This window comes from Stenella coeruleoalba, assembly GCF_951394435.1.
Source record: "Stenella coeruleoalba genome assembly, chromosome: 6".
Lineage (NCBI taxonomy): Eukaryota > Metazoa > Chordata > Mammalia > Artiodactyla > Delphinidae > Stenella > Stenella coeruleoalba.
This window is the reverse complement of record NC_137151.1, coordinates 73527985-73547681: the sequence shown is the minus strand read 5'-3', so window position 1 is coordinate 73547681 and position 19697 is coordinate 73527985. Positions and strand designations below refer to the sequence as shown.

General features: G+C 40.0%; 1 protein-coding gene across 12 annotated transcripts in view; it reads right to left on the bottom strand.

The window, feature by feature from the left end:
- Positions 1-19697, bottom strand: part of OSBPL6 (oxysterol binding protein like 6) — a 209440-nt gene that overhangs the window by 53028 nt on the left and 136715 nt on the right. For 11 of the 12 annotated variants that reach the window (XR_013828658.1, XM_079923837.1, XM_079923832.1 and 8 more), the window contains 6 exons: positions 14771-14857; positions 8239-8361; positions 5661-5714; positions 4494-4607; positions 4207-4377; positions 1515-1647 (listed from right to left, as the gene is read on the bottom strand). Coding sequence is in view for 11 of the 12 variants with exons in the window: in XM_079923837.1 (XP_079779963.1) it covers positions 1515-1647; positions 4207-4377; positions 4494-4607; positions 5661-5714; positions 8239-8361; positions 14771-14857 (682 nt within the window). In the remaining variant the exon portion in view is untranslated. The remainder of the gene's footprint in view (positions 1-1514; positions 1648-4206; positions 4378-4493; positions 4608-5660; positions 5715-8238; positions 8362-14770; positions 14858-19697) is intronic. The other variant, XM_079923838.1, reaches the window with a different exon arrangement.

The following is a 19697-nucleotide window of genomic DNA, read 5'->3' as shown; positions in this document are numbered from 1 at the left end:
CATTACCACACTAAATCCTGAAAGAGAACAGAATGGCAGGATGAGGACACAGGTAGAGAGATCAGGATGGGGGGAAGCAGGGTCACCCCCGAGACTGGAGAGAGGGCACAGGGATGGGCCACAGAGTATCTGAAGCATACAGGGAGACAAAGACATCCCCCCACCAGCCAGGGGCTTCTTGGCATCAAGGTCAATGTCAATTTATTTTTGGTCACATGAATGGACTTTGTCCCAGTAGACAGTCTCAATCTTTTCAGCAATGTCGGTGGCCAGGTTAAACTCCAAAAGCGTGTGCAAAGTGGCAGAAATTAGAGGAGAGGCTGACTGTCTAGAACCGCCGCAGAGGCAAGCCTGCAGTGTCTAGGACAGTGAGGTCAGCTTCTTCCCCAACCTGAAGTTCATAAAGGCAAAGTAATGTCTGTGTGTTTTGTGAATATACTCAAGTAAAACCCTTTTAATGGAATGTTAGCTGGACACACTTTATGAATATAACATCCCCCTTAAAGCCATATTTTCACATAAAGATTAAGTTTGGAATGTGGAGAGGGCTAATAAAAATGCTGCAGACTTTGAGTTCACACATGTGTAAAGCAAAAAAAAAAAAAAAAAAAAAAAAGAATTGGTTGGGGCATGAACACAGGTTGCCAAATCTCAATTTTTCTAAGTGAGGACATAAAATAACATAACATCTCCTTTCACCGTAACTTCATAAAAGAAAAAAATTTAATATCAAAAAACTTAGGCCCAACATCATCTCAAGATAATTAAATCAATTTAGATATATTAAATACTTGTTATGTTGTTTTTGTGTTGTTTTGTTTTGTTCATTTTTGAAGGTCAAATGAAAGCTGTCTCACAGACTGGAAATGGTCTGTGGATCCAGTTTGGACCAACGTGCTAAGGCTCATTTCAAGGAAGGAGAAAGTTTCTGCAGATTAAGAGGCTGAGAGATGGTACAGTGAAGAATCATGTATTAGCTCGGAGTATTTAATAACTGATCCATAGTGGAACACCACTACCAGGTAACTGTGGATCTAAGATCAGTATAATTTTGCTGTTTATTGTTGGTTGTTGGGAAACATACACTGTTCCGTGGGCCAGATGGAGCAGCAGAGAAGGCAGCTGTGTAAGTGACCTAGTAGACTGTCAGCAGCGAGGCTGGAGGGTGCTCCCAAGGCAGCACTCAGCTGGGTGATCGCCCCCAGGGTCCGGGGTGTGGGAGGCTAATGAAGCCAGAGGGAACTGCTAACGCAATGAAGTGAGAAGGTTGAAGTGGGTGGGAGTACGGGTAAGGGAAAAACCAGATTCAGGAGCTGTGAGGGCGCAGGAGAACGGACAGGTAAGAAGCCCGAGACACGGCAAAGAGGAGATCTGGGATATAAAAATAAGAAAAAAAAAAAAAGCTGGAGGCATTAAGGGGGGTTGGGGGGTGAAAGGTACAGCACCCACAATTTGCCCCTTTTGCGTCTGTTTCTTTGGCTCATCCTGAGAGCCCACAATGGGCAAGAACTAACCTTCTGCACACCTGTCCATTTCTTCCGAGTCTTGTAGCCAGGCTGCCACTTTGCTCTGCCCGGTCGTGCAGGTTGCAGGGAGGCTGCTACCGCAGGGTAAAGGGGACTGCCATGGAAAGCTGTTTGGCTGCGCCTACGATGAATAAAAAAACGCGTATGGTTAGGCAGAAATAGTACATTTAGGTTACTAAAAAGAACACAAGTATACTCAAAGCGACATTAGAAAAAAGAGGAACAAAAGGCACGCTCAAAATATGGAAGAAGCCTCTTGGCTAAATGTGGTATGAGCTCAGTACAGCCAAAATTTCTAAGCAATAACGACACGACACTTGTTAAACTGCCATCTCCACCAAAAAAACAAAGGGGACAACGTTCAAGTATGTTATATCTCATACTCGCAAGGACACGCCAACTCAAATTTTCAATAGTTTTGCATTACTCAGTAAGTTACAGCTGATACAGTGTCCTTGTTGCAGTACTCAACTCATGAGCGAAGGCCTTTCCTTTCCAAAAGCTCTCTGTACCCTTATGATCAACTCATGGTCTCATCAGCTACCTGTGATTCTTAAATACATTACCCACCAGCAAGCAACCTTGTCATGCTGTGAATGCGTATTGAAAACTGTAACATCTAAAATGGCAGTCTTGCCAAGTTATTAGTATCTATAGCTGATAGACTTTCCATTAAAGGGATTTTATGTGAAATAAAAGTTGTATGAAGTATGTAGACACTAAAGTGAGTACAGTAAACGCTGTGAAAAAAGCAGAAACTTATTTCCCCCAAAGCTGAAACAACTTTAAAACTCCATATTTGACTTTAATATTCAGTTACAACTGACTGTGTCTCTTCTAAATCATTATGAAGAGAAGGATGCACATACTTAGCAAACCCAGACTTATTTATTACCCTCACAGGGCCACAAACCAATTAACATTTGAGAGTCTCATAATTTGATGCTTAGAATTCAAGCAAAGTGATAAAAAGCTCTTTTCACTCTACTGCATTTTGATAAGTGTAACAGAAATCTTTCACTGAGTTAGATCTCAGAGGTATGTCATTTGTAGCTAGAGCAACAGATCTATGAAAACCAGAGTTGAAGAGCTTTCTTATTCCAAGGCAAACAGGGGGGAGGATCTGGTTTCAGTTCTCCATTCTCGGATGTCACCCAAGTTATTTAACAAATAATACAAGGGATGAAAATAATATGTCTTTTATCAACACTCTGTGCCGAAGACACAGGCAGAAGCTGGAAGAACCAAAGGATCAAACATTTATATTTTTTAAATATCCATCGGGGATACATTTCTTGTTTAATTTGGACTAACTCTGGGATTCCTTCTATTCTGTGATGAGAACACAGGAGGCCCAGAGAAACTTGGGGACTATCTTGCACATCTTGTGTTGGGTCATTCACTAAGTGCCCTACTTCCTAATAACCCCGACCTGCTGGTTCATTTCCTTTGATTTCAGAAGCAGTTAGTACTAGGGTTAACCCAATACCCTGTTCCTAGGAGAGAGATATTCCATAATGAAATAAGGTTTGAGAGCCTTGTGAAATACAATTTATGGGATTTAACAAAAATTAGGTAAGTAATTTCCATCAAAATAGCAAAAACTAAATACAGCTGTGTTTCATTTAATCTGATTTGATGAGTCTTGCAGTTGCTCCATGAGGTTTTTCAATGCTTTGCAGAGGAAACTTGGATATGTTATTCCATATATCGCTATGTAGGAAAACAGAGAAAAGCAGAATCTTCGCTGAAACACATTTGAACTCCACTCCTTGTGGCAGCTAGTTATTCACAGATGTCTCTATTCTCAATCTCAGGTGCCAAGTGAGAAACCGGAAGACCCCTGGGCGGTGCAATGTGGCTATGGTTCAGAAAACTTAATTATTGAGGCAAAGGCAGAAATAGCTGTCTCCCTGTCTATTGTCTTAACCTTGGTTTTTAACAGGCAACACCTCTAGCTTTTCAGCAACACAGAAAAAGAACTCTTAATACGGCCGAAAGAATAGCTTCAGCCTCCCTTAATCTGGTACCTGGTATAATGAAAAAGGCACTGATTTTGGAAACAAAGATGAAGATTCTGACCTTGGCTTAGCTGTTTAATGTCTATTTAACTTCTGGAAAAATTCTTTACTGTCTCTGAGCTTTGGGTATATTTAAGACTAGAGATGAATGAATGTCCAATGCTTAAACACAGTGCCTAGTCATTCAAATATATTATATTCAAATATATTATATTACTGTCACAATCTCTAGCCCACTTGCATTAACCTCATGGGGAAATTCACTGGTCTCTCTCACGGTCATGTATATATTACAGCTCAAGGCAAAAAAACAAGCTTCACTTTAAAAGCTTTGTGGTCTTCCTATTACCACCCAGGAAGACATCAATTTCTAGGTGCTGATTAACCAAATGTTCACTCTACTTCTTAATATTCCCACAAAGCCACATATAATTTAGATGTACTCCATTCATAGAAAGGAAAACTTAATTCTCTTGGTCCACATTTCCACCTAATCTATACTTGTAATTAACTTTGATGGTAAATATCACTATTGTCTTCTGAGGGTTAGTTTACAAAGCACACCTTCTCTTTCTGTTTTGTAAAATGAGACACAGTTAACATGTCTGCATAATTTTCCAAGCAATTTCTGGGCTGACTTTCATATAACAATGTCATACCTTTCCATCCCCAACAGAAACATTAGCAGCTGGTGAGGATTCAGCTGTGGAGGTTGAAGGAAATATGTGAAAACTAGCATCTCGTGGTGATCTCACAATTTCATTCTGCCGATACAATCGATGATGGCGCAGTTTGGAGACCCATGCATCAAACCAGTCCTGGGATTTCACCTAAAACAATAAACAAGAGGAGTAGGTAATGGTGAAACCAATCTCCTGTTTACCACTGATATAGGCAAGTGATTTCCCCAGATATTGGCAGAGAAACTGTTGAAAGGCAATTTTACCTTCAAATGATAGATGTGTTCTTCTGTGTCAAGGTCTATTCTCCGAGCTTTCTTTTTAATTGACATGACAGAGAGTCCGACATCGATGCTTCCGTGGACCTTCCCTTTTTGAATCTGAAATCAAAAGACTGGTAAAAAGGCTGGAAGGACATGTGATTTGACATGCTTTTGTACGGAAGTGAGCTTAATGTAATCTTTAACTTATCTATAGGAGATGGAACATCACACCACCTCTACAAAGAGGAAATGGCTAAGGTTCTGAAGTTAAGGTCCTGAATCTGAGGACAGCTGAAGTTGCAGTGACTTCATACCAATTTCAATAAGTAAGACTATTCATCTCATTCCTGTTTTTGGCATAACTTCATAATTCTAGATTGCACAGTTTATATCCTAAAAAAGATACCTTTACTGGTTCCTAAAATAACTATGGTCAATCTCTGACCTACAACCCAGAAGACCCCCAAGTAATCAGCTAGAAGACTGCTGCTGGGGCAAAACTGGGCAGCTAGTACAGAGTGCACGGAGCAGCCAGCTCTTCCTTCTGGCTGCCCTCATCTGGTCAAGGACACACAGCTGATTCAATGAAGGAGCTGGGGACAGAACTGAAATCTGAGCCCTCTGTTACTTACCCTATATACAATGATAAGAAGGAGAGCATTTCCCAGTTTTGCATGCAAACAATGACTTTTTATATTAAAGAAAAATAATTTCGAATAATTTTAGAGTTGGGATGGCCAAGATAAAAGAATGTATGAAACAGAAATGAAGTTCATAAGATAGGTCTTAAAAAGACTTCAGTAAGAACAAATGTTGCTTTAAACCTCAAAAAAAGCACATATAGCATAGTTTATTGAGAGATGCAGGAAAAAAGCCTACTTGGGTTTTCTCTCTAAGACAGAAAGGGTGATTTTTATTAGTTGGTGACTTTTAGGTTTAAGCTTCTGTTTTTAACAACACACATCACAATAGTTAAGTCAAATCTTCATGCACCAGTTTGAGATTTTATGCTAGCTTGAGCATAAGCGTAAAACACACCTTCCACGCAACATTTGTTAAATCTTGCAGGCACAGCAATGCACAGAGCTGGTAACTATGGCACAACACTTGTACACTGTGGTGGTTACTCACTTCAAGCAGAATTCTAAACCAATCTTTGTGTCTACTTACATCAAGTGGTGCCTTTGAATACTTTAACATTCCATTATCCAGGACAAAAAAACGCTGCAAGAACCAAACAATCCCCAGTTATTGTCAGTATTTTGAATTATATAAAACATTCACAAGTGTGGGTCTAACATTGCTTGGTATTTTGTAATCAGTATGTTTGATCATTTTCATGTATTTGAATTCAGTGCACCTGGCCACGGTCAGTCACATGAAATGGTAAGGAAATCTTAGCTCGAGTTCCATACTATTTACCTAGTAGGGTCCTTTTATACATAATCCAATGGGGATGAAATCTCTCACCACTGTTTTTCTTTTCTTTTCTGTTTTTCTTTCTTTCTTTTCTTTCTTGGCTGTACCGCACAGCTTGTGGAATCTGTTTCCTGACCAGGGATTGAACCCAGGCCATGGCAGTGAAAGCCCTGAATCCTAACCACTAGACCACCAGGGAACTCCCCCATCACCACGGTTTTTCTTAATGGGGGTGTCAGGGGTTGGGGGGGAAGGGAGGAATCCAGTGGACTGGAGCTATGAATAATGAATTATCTGCAAAGTTTAAAAAGTAGCCTTATCAATATGCTTGCATCTCCACTTAGCAAAATACTTGCAGTTCACTCTTAGTAAAAGAGATTAAAAATTATTTCTGAACTATATTAAGGGGAAAATATATATATTTGGGGCAGTTTTTGTCTCTTTCAAGACACTCATGGTCCAGTCCAAATGAATCTAGCCATTTTTGCTCCACAAACCTCAGGAACTCTCTGCTGTTGACTTCCTTTCCATGGACAATTGACTAGAGAAAAAACAGCATTCAAGGACCCAATCAAACAATGGGTCCAGTGTCCTCCTCTAGTCTCTACAGATGCAGGGAGTCTTTCTGTGGCTGGTAAATTACTCTGCCGGGAAGTTTTTATGTGACTCAGGAACTCTTAGCTGCTGAGGTGACAGGCAGTCAGGCCTGGAGACACCCTACACAGAACTCACAGAAGGTCACTGTAACCCCTTTGTTATAGGTTCTGGGGTTGCGGGGGGCGGGGGGAGAAGTAAGCACTGGAAGAAGGAATCTCTATAGCTGAAAAACACTTGACTGCCTATGACTTGGGCAATCAAATGGGCTGATGCTTGAATAAATATCTGATGGTATTAGAGACCAAGAGAAAAGGCAATGCAAGGGAGAACCTCCTATTGCTTATGTAGCAAAATGTCTAAGGGAAGGTCCAGAAAGAGTTGCTGTTGAACCACAGCCAGTTTTGCTGAAACATGGACTGAGAGTGTTTAATTAAAGTTAGCCATTTATATAAAATGTGTTTCTTTGACCCCTTTCTTCTGTTTGTCCATTCCTATCTATCAAAGAATTCTAGCAGGGATAACCTATAGGATGGTCACAGGGAAAGAGATTAGCAAGGCCACTGATTTGAGGAATTGCAAAGTGGTAAGGTCAGGATGAAAGGCAAAGGTGATTCCAGGAAGGAGTGTGGCCAGTTGGCCAAAATCCAAGAAAGAACAAGGGTGGGGAGAGATTCCTGGCACTGGTATAACATTATGGGTGCAGGGGCGACTGCCAAGGTTTCTGACAAGTGAGAGGGAAGAAGACTCTTTGACCGGTTTTTATTCCACCCTCAGAGATAGGGGATTGGGGCAACATTTCCCAACTGTTAATTTTTAAATCCTTCTCTTAAATTGCAAAAAATATATTTCCTCAAGGATGTTATAATCCATAACTTCCCCTTTTGGGTCAGTGGGCAGCCACCAGCCTGCCATTTGTGCCCACAAATCTATCTGCCTTGAGATGAAATCCATCAGCAGATGTGGCAGGTAATGAACCTGTTTTTTCAGTGATTTCAGACAAGATACTGGTGGTCTACCAAAAGGCTTATATTGAAAATAGAGGACAACTTTCTTCTCCTAAGCATCCAGAATTCCTGCTACTCACGTAACTGCAACAATACAGTGTAAAATATTTTCTCCATAATTAAAACTGGAAGATGGAAAAAGAATGTGGAGTTGGGTAGAGAGGAATAAACCATATACGTTAAAGGGCAGTAAACAAACTTCCAAGATCAGTGACATTCCATCTTTAGTTTGCACTGGTAACAATAATTCTAGGAATCTACCCCGAGGACTTAAATGGAAATTCATGTATAAGAATGTTCATCACAACTTCATACAATAAAAAATTAGACATATGCTACATATTCAGCAATAGGGAACTGGTTCAATAATGGAATTAGTATAAATCCATCCAATGGAAGCCATGCCTGCATTTTATAAAATCTCATATTTAGAAGAGTATTTAATAAGAACATATTTATACTAATTTAAGTTAAAAAAAAAAGCAGAGTAAACAAAAATATGTCCAAACTGGATTTTAAATATCGTGTAAAATATTTTTTCCCTGCATACAGACATTACAGATCTCAGACTTAAATAGGTATGATAGGTTGCAGCCTGTACAGTTAAAACAAGGCCTTGAAGACTAGCTTTACACATACAACTGTACTCTTGGTTTCCCACCTAATGACACCAAATAAGAGCCTCTATTTATGAAGATGATCTGAAGATAATATGATGAAAATGTTACCTTGTGCCAGCCCTTTAAAGGCCATTTTCTCTTCTTTAGCATAAAGCCTTCATGTTTGTCTGGTCTCTGGACATTGGTTTGGCCTATTTTCAGCCCTTCTATAATCTCCCAGCTGTCAGCTTCCTGAGAGAAAAGAAGAAAAACAAATCACATGTTTCTCAGTGTTTGATGACACACTTAAAGCAGATTCTTAAGTAGAAATTGCTTTTAAAGCGATACTCAACCCACCAGAAGTCTGAACAACATTCTGGAGCAAATTCTAGCCTCAGACCCAGCTATGCACTTATAATTGAAGTGAGAACGAGTTTCCGGGTACCCCTGGAGGTATGAGGGTCCATCAGAGATGAGCTGGATGGAGGCGGAGTCTGGGGTAGAATGGACTTTTGATTGCCTGCATTCACAAGGTTTAAAATGCATTTTTCCAGACAGTTCATCTCTGGGCACAGAGGCACTTTAAAGTTTTAAAATAAGATCATTTTGGTGAAACATGTTCAATGCGTGTGTGGGCCTGGTTTTCTGTAGAAATGAAAAGGCTGCAGCAGCTTAAGTGGCTCATGACTTCTCATGCTGAAGAGCAGCGCTGTGGGCATCTGTTTCCTCTCAGTGAGGCTGCGTGCATTTCAGAGTGAGCATAAAATGCCCCGCTTGCCAAACACCCACCAAGAAGTCCGTGCTTGGAAGACATACATCGTGAGATACACATACCCTTAGGAGCCCATGAAAGAGCCAGTAATCTGGGATTCTAGAGTCCATATCACCCTCCTCTGTTAAAAACAGACTAAATCATGGTTTCCTCTTCCATGAGACGTGTTTTGTTCGTCTATGGTGTTAAAAAAATGTTTTAAAAATGAATTGTCAACATTTTAAACATCAGAGGATTGCAGGCTTTAAAAATCCAAATTTCTAGTGTTTTGTGAAAGCCTAAGATCTGGCAACGCTGGGCCTGCCCTGAAGGACGGCTGCCCGTCTTCAGTTTACCACAGTCCCCCTTGGGTCTGCTTCCATGTTAGATACCAGCCCCTTAGCGACATCCTGGGTTTTAAAATCCCTGGACCAGGTGATTTCTCAGGGCTCACGCAGCTCTAACGTAACCGCTGATCTGGCAAACACTCCTATTCTAGATCTCAGGCTTGGGGCACAATCCAGCAAAGTAGAGGCAGAAACAACGAGGTCACATCCCATGCACGACCGCTGCAATCCTGCCCACAGTGCAAGGAAGCAAACTCCCTCAGCATAACCTGCTCGGCTGCCTCAGCTCTGGAAAGACGGATGCAGCTCTACGGATCAGGGCAGGCCCCTCTGCAGAACGCCCCAACCCAAACTGACTCAGGAAGCTGCCTTCTGACATGTTCTATCAGAAATCATCTTTAGACCACAGCACAAAGACTTCAACGGGAATGGCAGTGGGTTCCATTTCAGGGCTGCTGGACTTGCTGGCCCAATGTCTGGGTGGTGGCTGCCCAGAACCTGCTGCAGGACTGTGACGCTCTGACAGGACCCAGGGGCAAAGGGGCCGTAATCGGTTACCGATGTCGGCCACAGGAGCAGGGGGCGAGAGGGCTGTGTATTTGCCATCCACGCCTCTTTCCCCTGTCTTCTCCTTTCATCTCAGAAGCTGCTTGCCCTATGGCCGAGTCAAATCTAAGCCCAAATATGTGTAAATAGAGGGGGATTTTCAGCAAAAATTGTTTCCAGGAGATGTGGCTGAACATTGCTTCATGCAAAACATCATGAAGCCTAGGAGATACTCCTGGCTTCTGAAGAGCCCTCTAAAGCCAGCGTCGTGCTTCTACCCCATCTAAGCCCAACCCTACAACCACCACTGCCCTGAGAACTAATGTGAGATCAGTGCTATTTCTCCATCTGCTTGGTCATCCCTGAGGGGTGCCTAGTGAAGGAACTACAGCCCTTACAGAAACGCACCTACCAGTGTTCATTTGGCAACATTAAGAACCCTTTGAAGGAGCTGTAAATTTCCCCTTAACATAAGAAAACAACCCCCAAACTGATTTTCTACTTGAATACTGTCAGAAACTGTGATTGGTGTGAACTGTTAATTAGATACAGTAATTTTAAAATGTACATTTCTCTATGGAATGTGTATCTCTCTAAATAAATCCACTTCTTACCTAAAAAAAAAAAATATATATATATATATATATTTCTGATGAGACAGTTTAAGGCTCTAAACCATGTTTTTTGGACAATAAAAGGGATTATCATCAGGAGTACAAAGCAGAGCGTTTTGGAATTTTCAGTTTTTAATAATGAATTGCAATTGAATTCAGGTGAGCATTGCTTATAAATAATGTTAGAATAATAGAAGAAAATAGTAGGTTCTCATAAAAAGTCCAGTATCTTTGGCTTTCTACTCTCATCAGCAAAGTAGATAAAAATGATGGATTTTTATTCATAAAAGTGATGGATTTCTATAGATTTCTTTTAGAAAGCCTTGGTATAATCAAGAAATTAAAAGAATAACTCTCTATACATGTGTACATATATTCATTAGTGCTCTCTCTGTTCTTAGAGAGATATCAGCTGTATTTAATGATATTTCTATTTTTAGTAGCCCCATCCATAGATACCATCTCCAGAAGAATAGCATTTTTATTTTTGGCTAGATCTTATCTTATCTGAAGGCTAGTGTTCATCTTTGATTTATTGTGTGTGTGTATGTGTATTTATTGTGTGTGTGTACTAATGAAAATGGAAACATTTAATAATAAGTACAAATGCTTTTTGAATTTTTTTCTAATTAAAATCAGAAGGTAGTAGTAGCTTGTCCCTGTGGAGCTATGACTACTGATCTCTATCACAGCAGTTTTTTTCTTCTTTGGGAATTTAACCACAGAGGGAAAAAAAATGGGGGGGGGGGTATAGATAAGTAAGATAGGAAAAGCAAGAAGTTAAAATGTATTTTTTAAACATAAATGCAGCAGCTCTGATGCAGAATTACTAAACCCAGCAAAAGAAATTAGGAAGAATCCTAACATAGTTCTTAGAGTTAAGCAAACTGTCAAACAGACAAAAAGGCAAAAGATAAAGCCAGAACAAACAACTCTCTCTACTTCAATTATAAATACTGGGGACTTCCCTGGTGGCGCAATGCTTAAGAATCCACCTCCCAATGCAGGAGACATGGGTTCGAGCCCTGGTCCAGGAAGATCCCACATGCTGCAGAGCAACTAAGCCCATGCGTCACAACTACTGAGCCCGCGTGCCACAACTACTGAAGCCCGCACCTAGAGCCTGTGCTCTGCAACAATAGAAGCCACTGCAATAAGCCTGTGCACCGCAATGAGGAGGAGCCCCTGCTCGCTGCAACTAGAGGAAGCCCGCGCACAGCAACAAAGACCCAATGCAGCCAAAAATAATAAATAAATAAATAAATACTGATGATAATGTTACAGATAAGGTGTGTAAGAAATGAAATATCCCATCCCAGGACTTAGTACAATCCATCTCTATACTTAGTAGACCAGGTCTATCTTGAGAAAGCTAAAATTACTTTCTGAATATTGAATAATTTTTTCATAATTTCAATTGATATTAATTTTCTGCTTAAAAGCCACCAACTTTCATAGGTTTACTTAGAAACAGAGTCAAAAGCCCTAATGTGATCACATCAGTACTTGAATCAGATTATACAAACATTTTTGTTCTTACAGAGGCTTTAAAAAGACCTTTGATGTAATAACAATACCTAAAAACAGAAAGTAACCTAATTATAGCCCCAGTCTGCTCATTTGAAAAAGCCAGAGACACTTCCTTTCTCAAGGGTATATTCTCTGTGCATGTGTGAGTGGGCAGGGGATATATGGAATGCTTTAGGAGGTGAAAGCACCAAACAAAGAAACTGGAAAAATCCTGAGACAGGAGTATGTGTACTTCAAACAATGTTCTTCCACCACCAACCAGTGCCCAGGAAGCCCATCTTCTCTCAAAGGGGCTGAGAGATGGTGAGATGCTATGGTGTCTGGATTGGATGGGATTCTCTGATTTCATCAGGTCCCAAGAGATGTGTTATCTATTAACAGAAAAACACAAGAGTATTAGTTGTACAGCAAGGTCCAAGCGGGCAGCTGCACGGAGGAGTAATGGGAAGTGGATACTGTTGGTGCCCTACCCAGATCCCTGTTATCAGGCCAGTGGACCCATGTCCCAGCTGCTGTGAGCACTGTGAACTGCTAAGGCTAACAGCTTCCTTCTTCTACCAGGAATTGCTGTTTGGCCAAGCTGGGGCCTTCACCTGGGAAATTATGCTGTAGCATGACCCTCCCCCACGGCTCTCAAGGACTGAAGGACACAAGGGTACAAACATCTGAGGGAATGAAAAGTCCTTCTTGCCTCAGGGTGAGTCCAACTCTGTGAGGTAAACTTATGCTCCAGAGCTCACCATGGGATCAGGCTGAGGGTGGACTCCAGCTGGAACCCCCTATTGCTTAGCATCGACACCTGTCCTAACCTCTTCGCTCACCCATTTCCTCCTAAGGGTTCTTCCTCCATAAATCACAGGCACCTTAAGCTCAGTCTCAGGTTGTCCTAGGGAATCTGACATAAAGGAAGAATGTGAAATAAAGTAATGAGTGTGGTAGGTACAGAGACGGGCTACATAAGACAGCCTGGGGCTGAGGGAGTCAATGACCAGCACTTGAGAAAGGGTTTCTGTGGGCCTAATTTAAAAGAAGTTGGAGTTTATTTCAGTGAAGAAAGGGGAAGGGAGCAGGACAGCATTCCTGCAGGCCTGGTGGAAGAAACAGATGCCCAACAGTGGAAGAGAGAGAGGCATGGCCGGAGGGAACTGCATGCAGGTGGCTGCAGCTGGAGTATGAAGTGAAATGCCCAAGAAGCTGGAGATGTAGCTGGTGGGCCAGGAGTGGCCAGAGCAAGTCATGTGTATGTGTCGCTCCCTACTTGTTGTTTTAATACCAGCACCTCTCCTTTCCATTTCTGTGTCTCATTCTACAAGTCTTCCTTTCTCTGTTTCCACTGCTCTAAATGTCACATACTTCACAGCTATCTGGCTCTGGACAACTTACTTATACATACCCCAGGTCTCAGTTTCCTTATCAACAAAATGAGAATGGTATCGGTACTCACTTCATCGAGTTGGGGACTGACTGAGAGGATGTATGTACTAATCCAGTGCCTGGCTCAAAGTGGGTGCTCAGTCAATGTTAGCTGCCTTCTCCATCACCCCTAAATCAATATTTATTCTCTCTGTCCTTTAGCTGTGTATAAGAGAGGACTGAGGTTTCAAAGAGATTAGTCGTCACATTTACCAAGTAGACATTCTCTGTTTGCCATTCAAACAGAAATAAGATCATTTTTCATTTCTAAGTTTTTTAAAAATAGTTTAATAACTCCCCCTTTTTTAGTTTAGCAGTCTACTCCTGTCTGATGGAATAAACTTTATAGTTTGTAATGCCTTCAAAGTGTAAAGAGGTACAAATGTCTGTATTCTACAATATAGTAGTGTGGTAGAGCGTTCTTTTCCTAAAGGATTCTGTTTAATATAGGAAAAGCAATGTGGATGGATCACTTATACATACTTAGAAGTTAATCTTTCCGGGAGATTAAAGTGCTGTTTTTATATTTGGATTCAAAATCCCCATGCGTTCTATTTTCTGAGTTTCTCAGTAGGAGAGCCAACCCACCGAAAATCTCAGGGAATCGAGCAAGGGGTGGGGGTGAGTAGGATGGTGTCTTCTTGACTTTTCTTTGTGATTTTTGCATTTTAGACAGAAATGAATTTAGATATTCTCCTAGTCCGAGGAAGAGAAAGTTGAAGGGGAGGGGACACTGGCTTCCATGAAACAGAAAAGGTCTTCATTAGTAGTCCGCAGGGTTCTCCTCAGAGCTCACTGCTAGGAAGGCCAGATGTGAGAAGGGGACTGGAACTCTGAATGTACAACAGCCCCTCTGGCTAGGGACTGTTTTACTCTGCAGGTGGGGTAGAGCTTAAACAAGTCTGAGTTTGAATTCCTGCTCTGCTACTTAGCAGCTTTTTTGACTTTGGGCAAGTTACTAACTCTCGGTTTCCATACTTGTAAAATGTAATAAAAACCTACACTGCATGGAACTGCTCATAAGGATTATAGTAAATGGGATCATGTATCTAAGCACTTAGTATAGCACCTGGTGTGCAGTGCATGGGCAACAATTGTACCTGTTGTTGTGTTGTTACTGCTGGACCCAGTGATTTTTTTCTATAACCTCGATATAGAAATATTAGCTCATCTTACCAACAGGGAATGACAAAGAGTTTCTCTTGCCCTTTTCCCTTAAAATAAAGAGAATTCTGGACGTTTCTATGTAACCCTGCACATCCCAGCAAATACACTTTCATCTCTTTCCTCCTTACGCAGGGCAAAGAAACCCTACGTACTGGAGATGGAAAGAAGTGAAAGAGCAGCTCTACAATGGGTGTCACAGCTACCTTAGGGGAGTCAGGTGTAAGAGGTATTGTTCAACTGGCCACAGGCCAGGCATCCTACCATGTGAGAAAGCAACACATTCTGTCACTGACCTTGGAGAGGGGGACCGGTTCCAGCAGTTGCCGACTTACAGAAGGTTCAGTGCTAGAGGAAGAAGTCCTCTCCAGTATGTGGATACTCTGAAAATACATGGAAATACAGCCTAGGGTTAGAGGACCCATTTCTCATGTTGATGGACATGGGGATGAGATCACACAGATCACAGTAAGAACAGTGAGCTATATTAAAAACCGCAAGTTCCTGAGGGGACCAAAGGTAGCAACAACTGTAAGAAAAATGCGAGGATAAGGATTTTGTTTTCTCCCCTTATGGACTTGCTGGTGAATTTCTGCTGCAACGCTGGTTTCAGTCTTAGAGAAAGAGTCAGAGAACACATACATTAAAAAAAAAACAACATGGATTATGTCTCAACATTTTTATAACTAAGAGAATGGTGGCACACCTACTACTTCGACAATTAGCCTTACATAGAAATATTTGCTCATCTCTCCAATGGCAGGAGACAAAGAGAAAGGTCGACATCAAAAAGCCCAGAGCCTTAATACCATTCAGTCTCCAGAGTTTCTTATAATCCTTATAGGATAATTATATATTATAATTATTATAATTATAATAATATGACAATTCTTAAATGCACAGAGAAGAAAACAATACATCACATATAATAAGCAGTAGATGTCTTTCAAAGACTATAAAGAGCATTCACAGATCAGTGAGATGACATTCCAACAGGAAAAGAGGCAAAGCACATGAACAGGCAACTTGTGCAGAACATTTGAAAAGATGTTCAACTTCAACCACAAAGATTTTCAAAGAAGTGAAAACCAAAATAATAATGATTTTTTAAAAACCCATTACATTCAAGAATAGATCAGCGTTGGGGGAAAGGGACTATAAACTGGGTACAGTCTTTCTAAAGAGGAATTTTGCAATTGTATTAAAAAGTCTTTGGGAAAAAAAGTACCTGCCGCAATGACCCAGCAATCCCACAGCTAAGTCTTTACCCTAAGGAAATGATCAGACTGGTATGGAAAGATATAGGAACAGACGTGCTTACTAAAGCATTATTTTATTATAGTAAAAAAAAAATCTAGGGCTTCCCTGGTGGCGCAGTGGTTAAGAATCTGCCTGCCAAGGCAGGGGACAAGGGTTCCAGCCCTGGTCCAGAAGATCCCACAGGCCACGGAGCAACTAAGCCCGTGCGCCACAACTACTGAGCCTGCACTCTAGAGTCCGTGAGCCACAACTAGTGAGCCTGCATGCCACAACTACTGAAGCCCGTGCGCCTAGAGCCCATGCTCTGCAACAAGAGAAGTCACCGCAGTGAGAAGCCCACGCACCGCAACGAAGAGTAGCCCCCGCTCGCCGCAACTAGAGAAAGCCCGCATGCAGCAACGAAGACCCAACGCAGCCAAAAATAAATAAATAAAAATTAAAAAAAAATCTAATACATATGAGAATAGTACAGACTTATAAGGATATAACATGCAGTGAATCAAAGTGACGACATGAATTTCTGTTTATTGGTATGGAAAAAATAGCCATGATGTTCTGTCAACTAAAAAATCAGGCTATAAGGAGTATGTAGAATATGATGATGTTAAACATATAATCAAAATATATTTCAAAATGTTAACAGTAGCTGTATAGAGGTGGTGGGATTATAGATGATTTTTAATTTTTTCTTAATTTTTTTTCTAATTTTTTAGTGCAAAAAATATACATTACTTTATATTTGGAAAAAATTAAGCACTTTATATGAAGGGATAAATCTGAAAGACGTTAAAGGAATAATTCAATGGAGTTAATATTTAGATATAGGCTGAAAATGTAACATTTTTCCTCTAGTTATAACATTTCATTGTTTCAATAGACAAAGTTGGATTTTATTACTTATTAAGGTCTCTTTTTAGTATCTCACTGGAAAACTATCAGATTAATGTTTGCTTTTTTCATAAAGAAAATTACACTTTGACCTGAGCCAAATTATTCTAATTTCTTTAGGTTTTCAAGCTTTTGGTTATTTCTGTTACCTTGAAAACAAGAAGTCTGATCATAAATTTTTAAAATCCTACCTGAATGCTTTTTTAAGTCATTTATTAGAAAGAGGATAACTGAAGTGAAAGATTTAGGAATTGCTCCTATTTCTCCAACTTGTGAGGAAGCAGAAGAAATAAGAACAGATATTTTGGGGCCAAATACAAAGTTGGGCAGGGAAAGCGAGAATTCCTAATCTGACAGCTGAAGTGTCCAAGGACGATTTAAGCATTAAATGGGACTCTGCTCTTTCCATTCCCAGGTTCACTTGAATTAACAGGGAAAAATGATACAAGGGACTGAGCATCGACATACTCAGCGCCAGCGCCTTTTGTGGGAGAGTCAGAAGCAAAGGCATACTACAGAGAGAAAAACAGGGAGTGTGTGTTCAGATCTTTAACAGACAACGGGACCCCTATCATTTGAATGTTGGTGCATTTAATGTTGTCTCAGAGGTCTCTGAGACTGTCCTCAATTCTTTTCTTTTTAAAAATATTTATTTTATGTATTTATTTAGCTCTGTTGGGTCCTAGTTGAGGCACACGGGAACTTTGTTGCGGCATGTGGGATCCTTCATTGTGGCTCTGGGCTCAGCAGTTGTGGCGCACAGGCTTAGCTGCCCCGTGGCATGTGGGATCTTAGTTCCCTGACCAGGGACTGAACCCTAGTCCCCTGCACTGGAAGGTGGATTCTTAACCACTGGACCACCAGGGAAGTCCCCTGTCCTCAACTCTTTTCATTCTGTTTTCTTTATTCTGCTCTGCGGCAGTTATTTCCACCATTCTATCTTCCAGCTCACTTATCTGTTCTTCTGCCTCAGTTATTCTGCTACTGATTCCTTCTAGTGTATTTTTAATTTCAGTTATTGTGTTGTTCATCACTGTTTGTTCTTTAGTTCTTCTAGGTTCTTGTTAAATGTTTCTTGTATTTTCTCCATTCTGAGATTTTGGATCATCTTTACTATTATTACTCTGAATGATGTGGTACATATATACAATGGAATATTACTCAGCCATAAAAAGGAACAAAATTGGGTCATTTGTAGAAATGGGGATGGACCTCGAGACTGTCATACAGAGTGAAGTAAGTCAGAAAGAGAAAAACAAATATCATATATTAACACATCTATGTGGAATCTAAAAAAATTGGTATAGATGATCTTATTTACAAAGCAGAAACAGAGACACAGACATAGAGAACAAACGTATGGATACCAAGGGGGAAAGGAGGGGGTGGGATGAATTGGGAGATTGGGATTGACATATATACACTATCGATACTATGTATAAAATACATAACTAATAAGAATCTACTGTATAGCACAGGGAACTCTACTCAGTGCTCTGTGGTGACCTAAATGGGAAGGAAATCCAAAAAAGACGGGATATATGTATACGTATAGCTGATTCACTTTGCTGTACAGTAGAACCTAACACAACATTGTAAAGCAATTATACTCCAATAAAAAAAAAAAAGACAATGGGAACAAATGACCTGGGACTTGCATTATTTACTTGTTCATGTTAATATTCTGTATGGGATCCTATTTAAAACATAGCAGCTGAATATGAAATTTAGATTTATTCTGAGATCATATAATTAGGAACTAAAATGAGAATTGTTGTTGAAGCAAAAATTGTATTACTTTCTAGGATGTAATCATCTCCCCTCACACCCCTTCACTTTCTTTTTTGTGTTTAAAAATGACAAAAGTAATATATGCTCATTATAAAAAATTCAAGTACAGCATAGAAATATATAAAAGAAGTCAAAGTTCCCACCCCACTGTTACTCTCCCCACCCCTCTAGCTTCTGCAGCAGTGCTTCTCAAAAGGTTGTCCATGAACCCTGGAGGTCCCCAGGGCCCTTTCAGGGCATGTGCAAGGTGAAAATTGTTTTTATAACAATACCAAGATGTTATCTGCCTTTTTTACTCTCATTCTCTCACTAATGTATAGTGGAGTTTTTCAGAGGGTACATAACATAAGGATCCTTCTCTATCTTCACACTTGCAGATGGCTAGGCAATAAAATACACATAACATTGCCTCCGGCTTCCCCCTCCCCCCAACAAATAAACATGGTAAGAAATGCAAAACTTGGAAAGAAACTTGACCTTAGCAACTATGCAGGCAAGAAATAAAGGATTAACTCAGGAACTTAGCCAGGTGAAAGAAAGTAAATCGCCTAATTTACAAATCAAGCCACAGAAACAGAAATCAATTTAGGGTATTTAAAGTGTGATAAAAAATGAGTTTTGTCTCTATATAGAGACCTGGGGATACTTAAAATGTTGCTGGGATTTTGTGGGTCAGAAGGGTTAGTGACCAAACAAACCAGGACAGCATCTGTAAAATACCTACTGCAGTACCTGTCACAAGAAACACAACATTAGTCTTTTCTCCACCTGATTTTACAAAAGTTCATATTAGGGAAGAAAAGTAAGAGGTTCATTCATTTCAAACATTTATAATATAGTACACACGTAAACTGAATGAACAATCCAAACCCCAAATTTTGTTGATTTTCCAAGGAACAGAGAATTATAAAAATGTTTCCTAAGATACAGTAAGTACATGAATATTTTTATTACCACAAATATATATATATATATATATTACTGAAAAAGTAAAGCATGATTTATAAAACTACCAGCTGATACCTATTATTATAAATGTAACTAGCTTCAAAAAATAAGCTATTTAATTTTCATAATGATAAGAAGCCAAAAGCTCTTACACAAACTTGTGCAGTATATTGTATATTTGTATATTATTCGAACGTATCATCTATCCAATAATAAAAAATTAATCCACTACCTTAAGAATTGGCTTCAAACTCATGGTTTTTAAATAAGAGCCAAAAGTATATCCCTGAAGTTTTGTAATTACATACACAACCACTCATTATTTTTAATGAAATA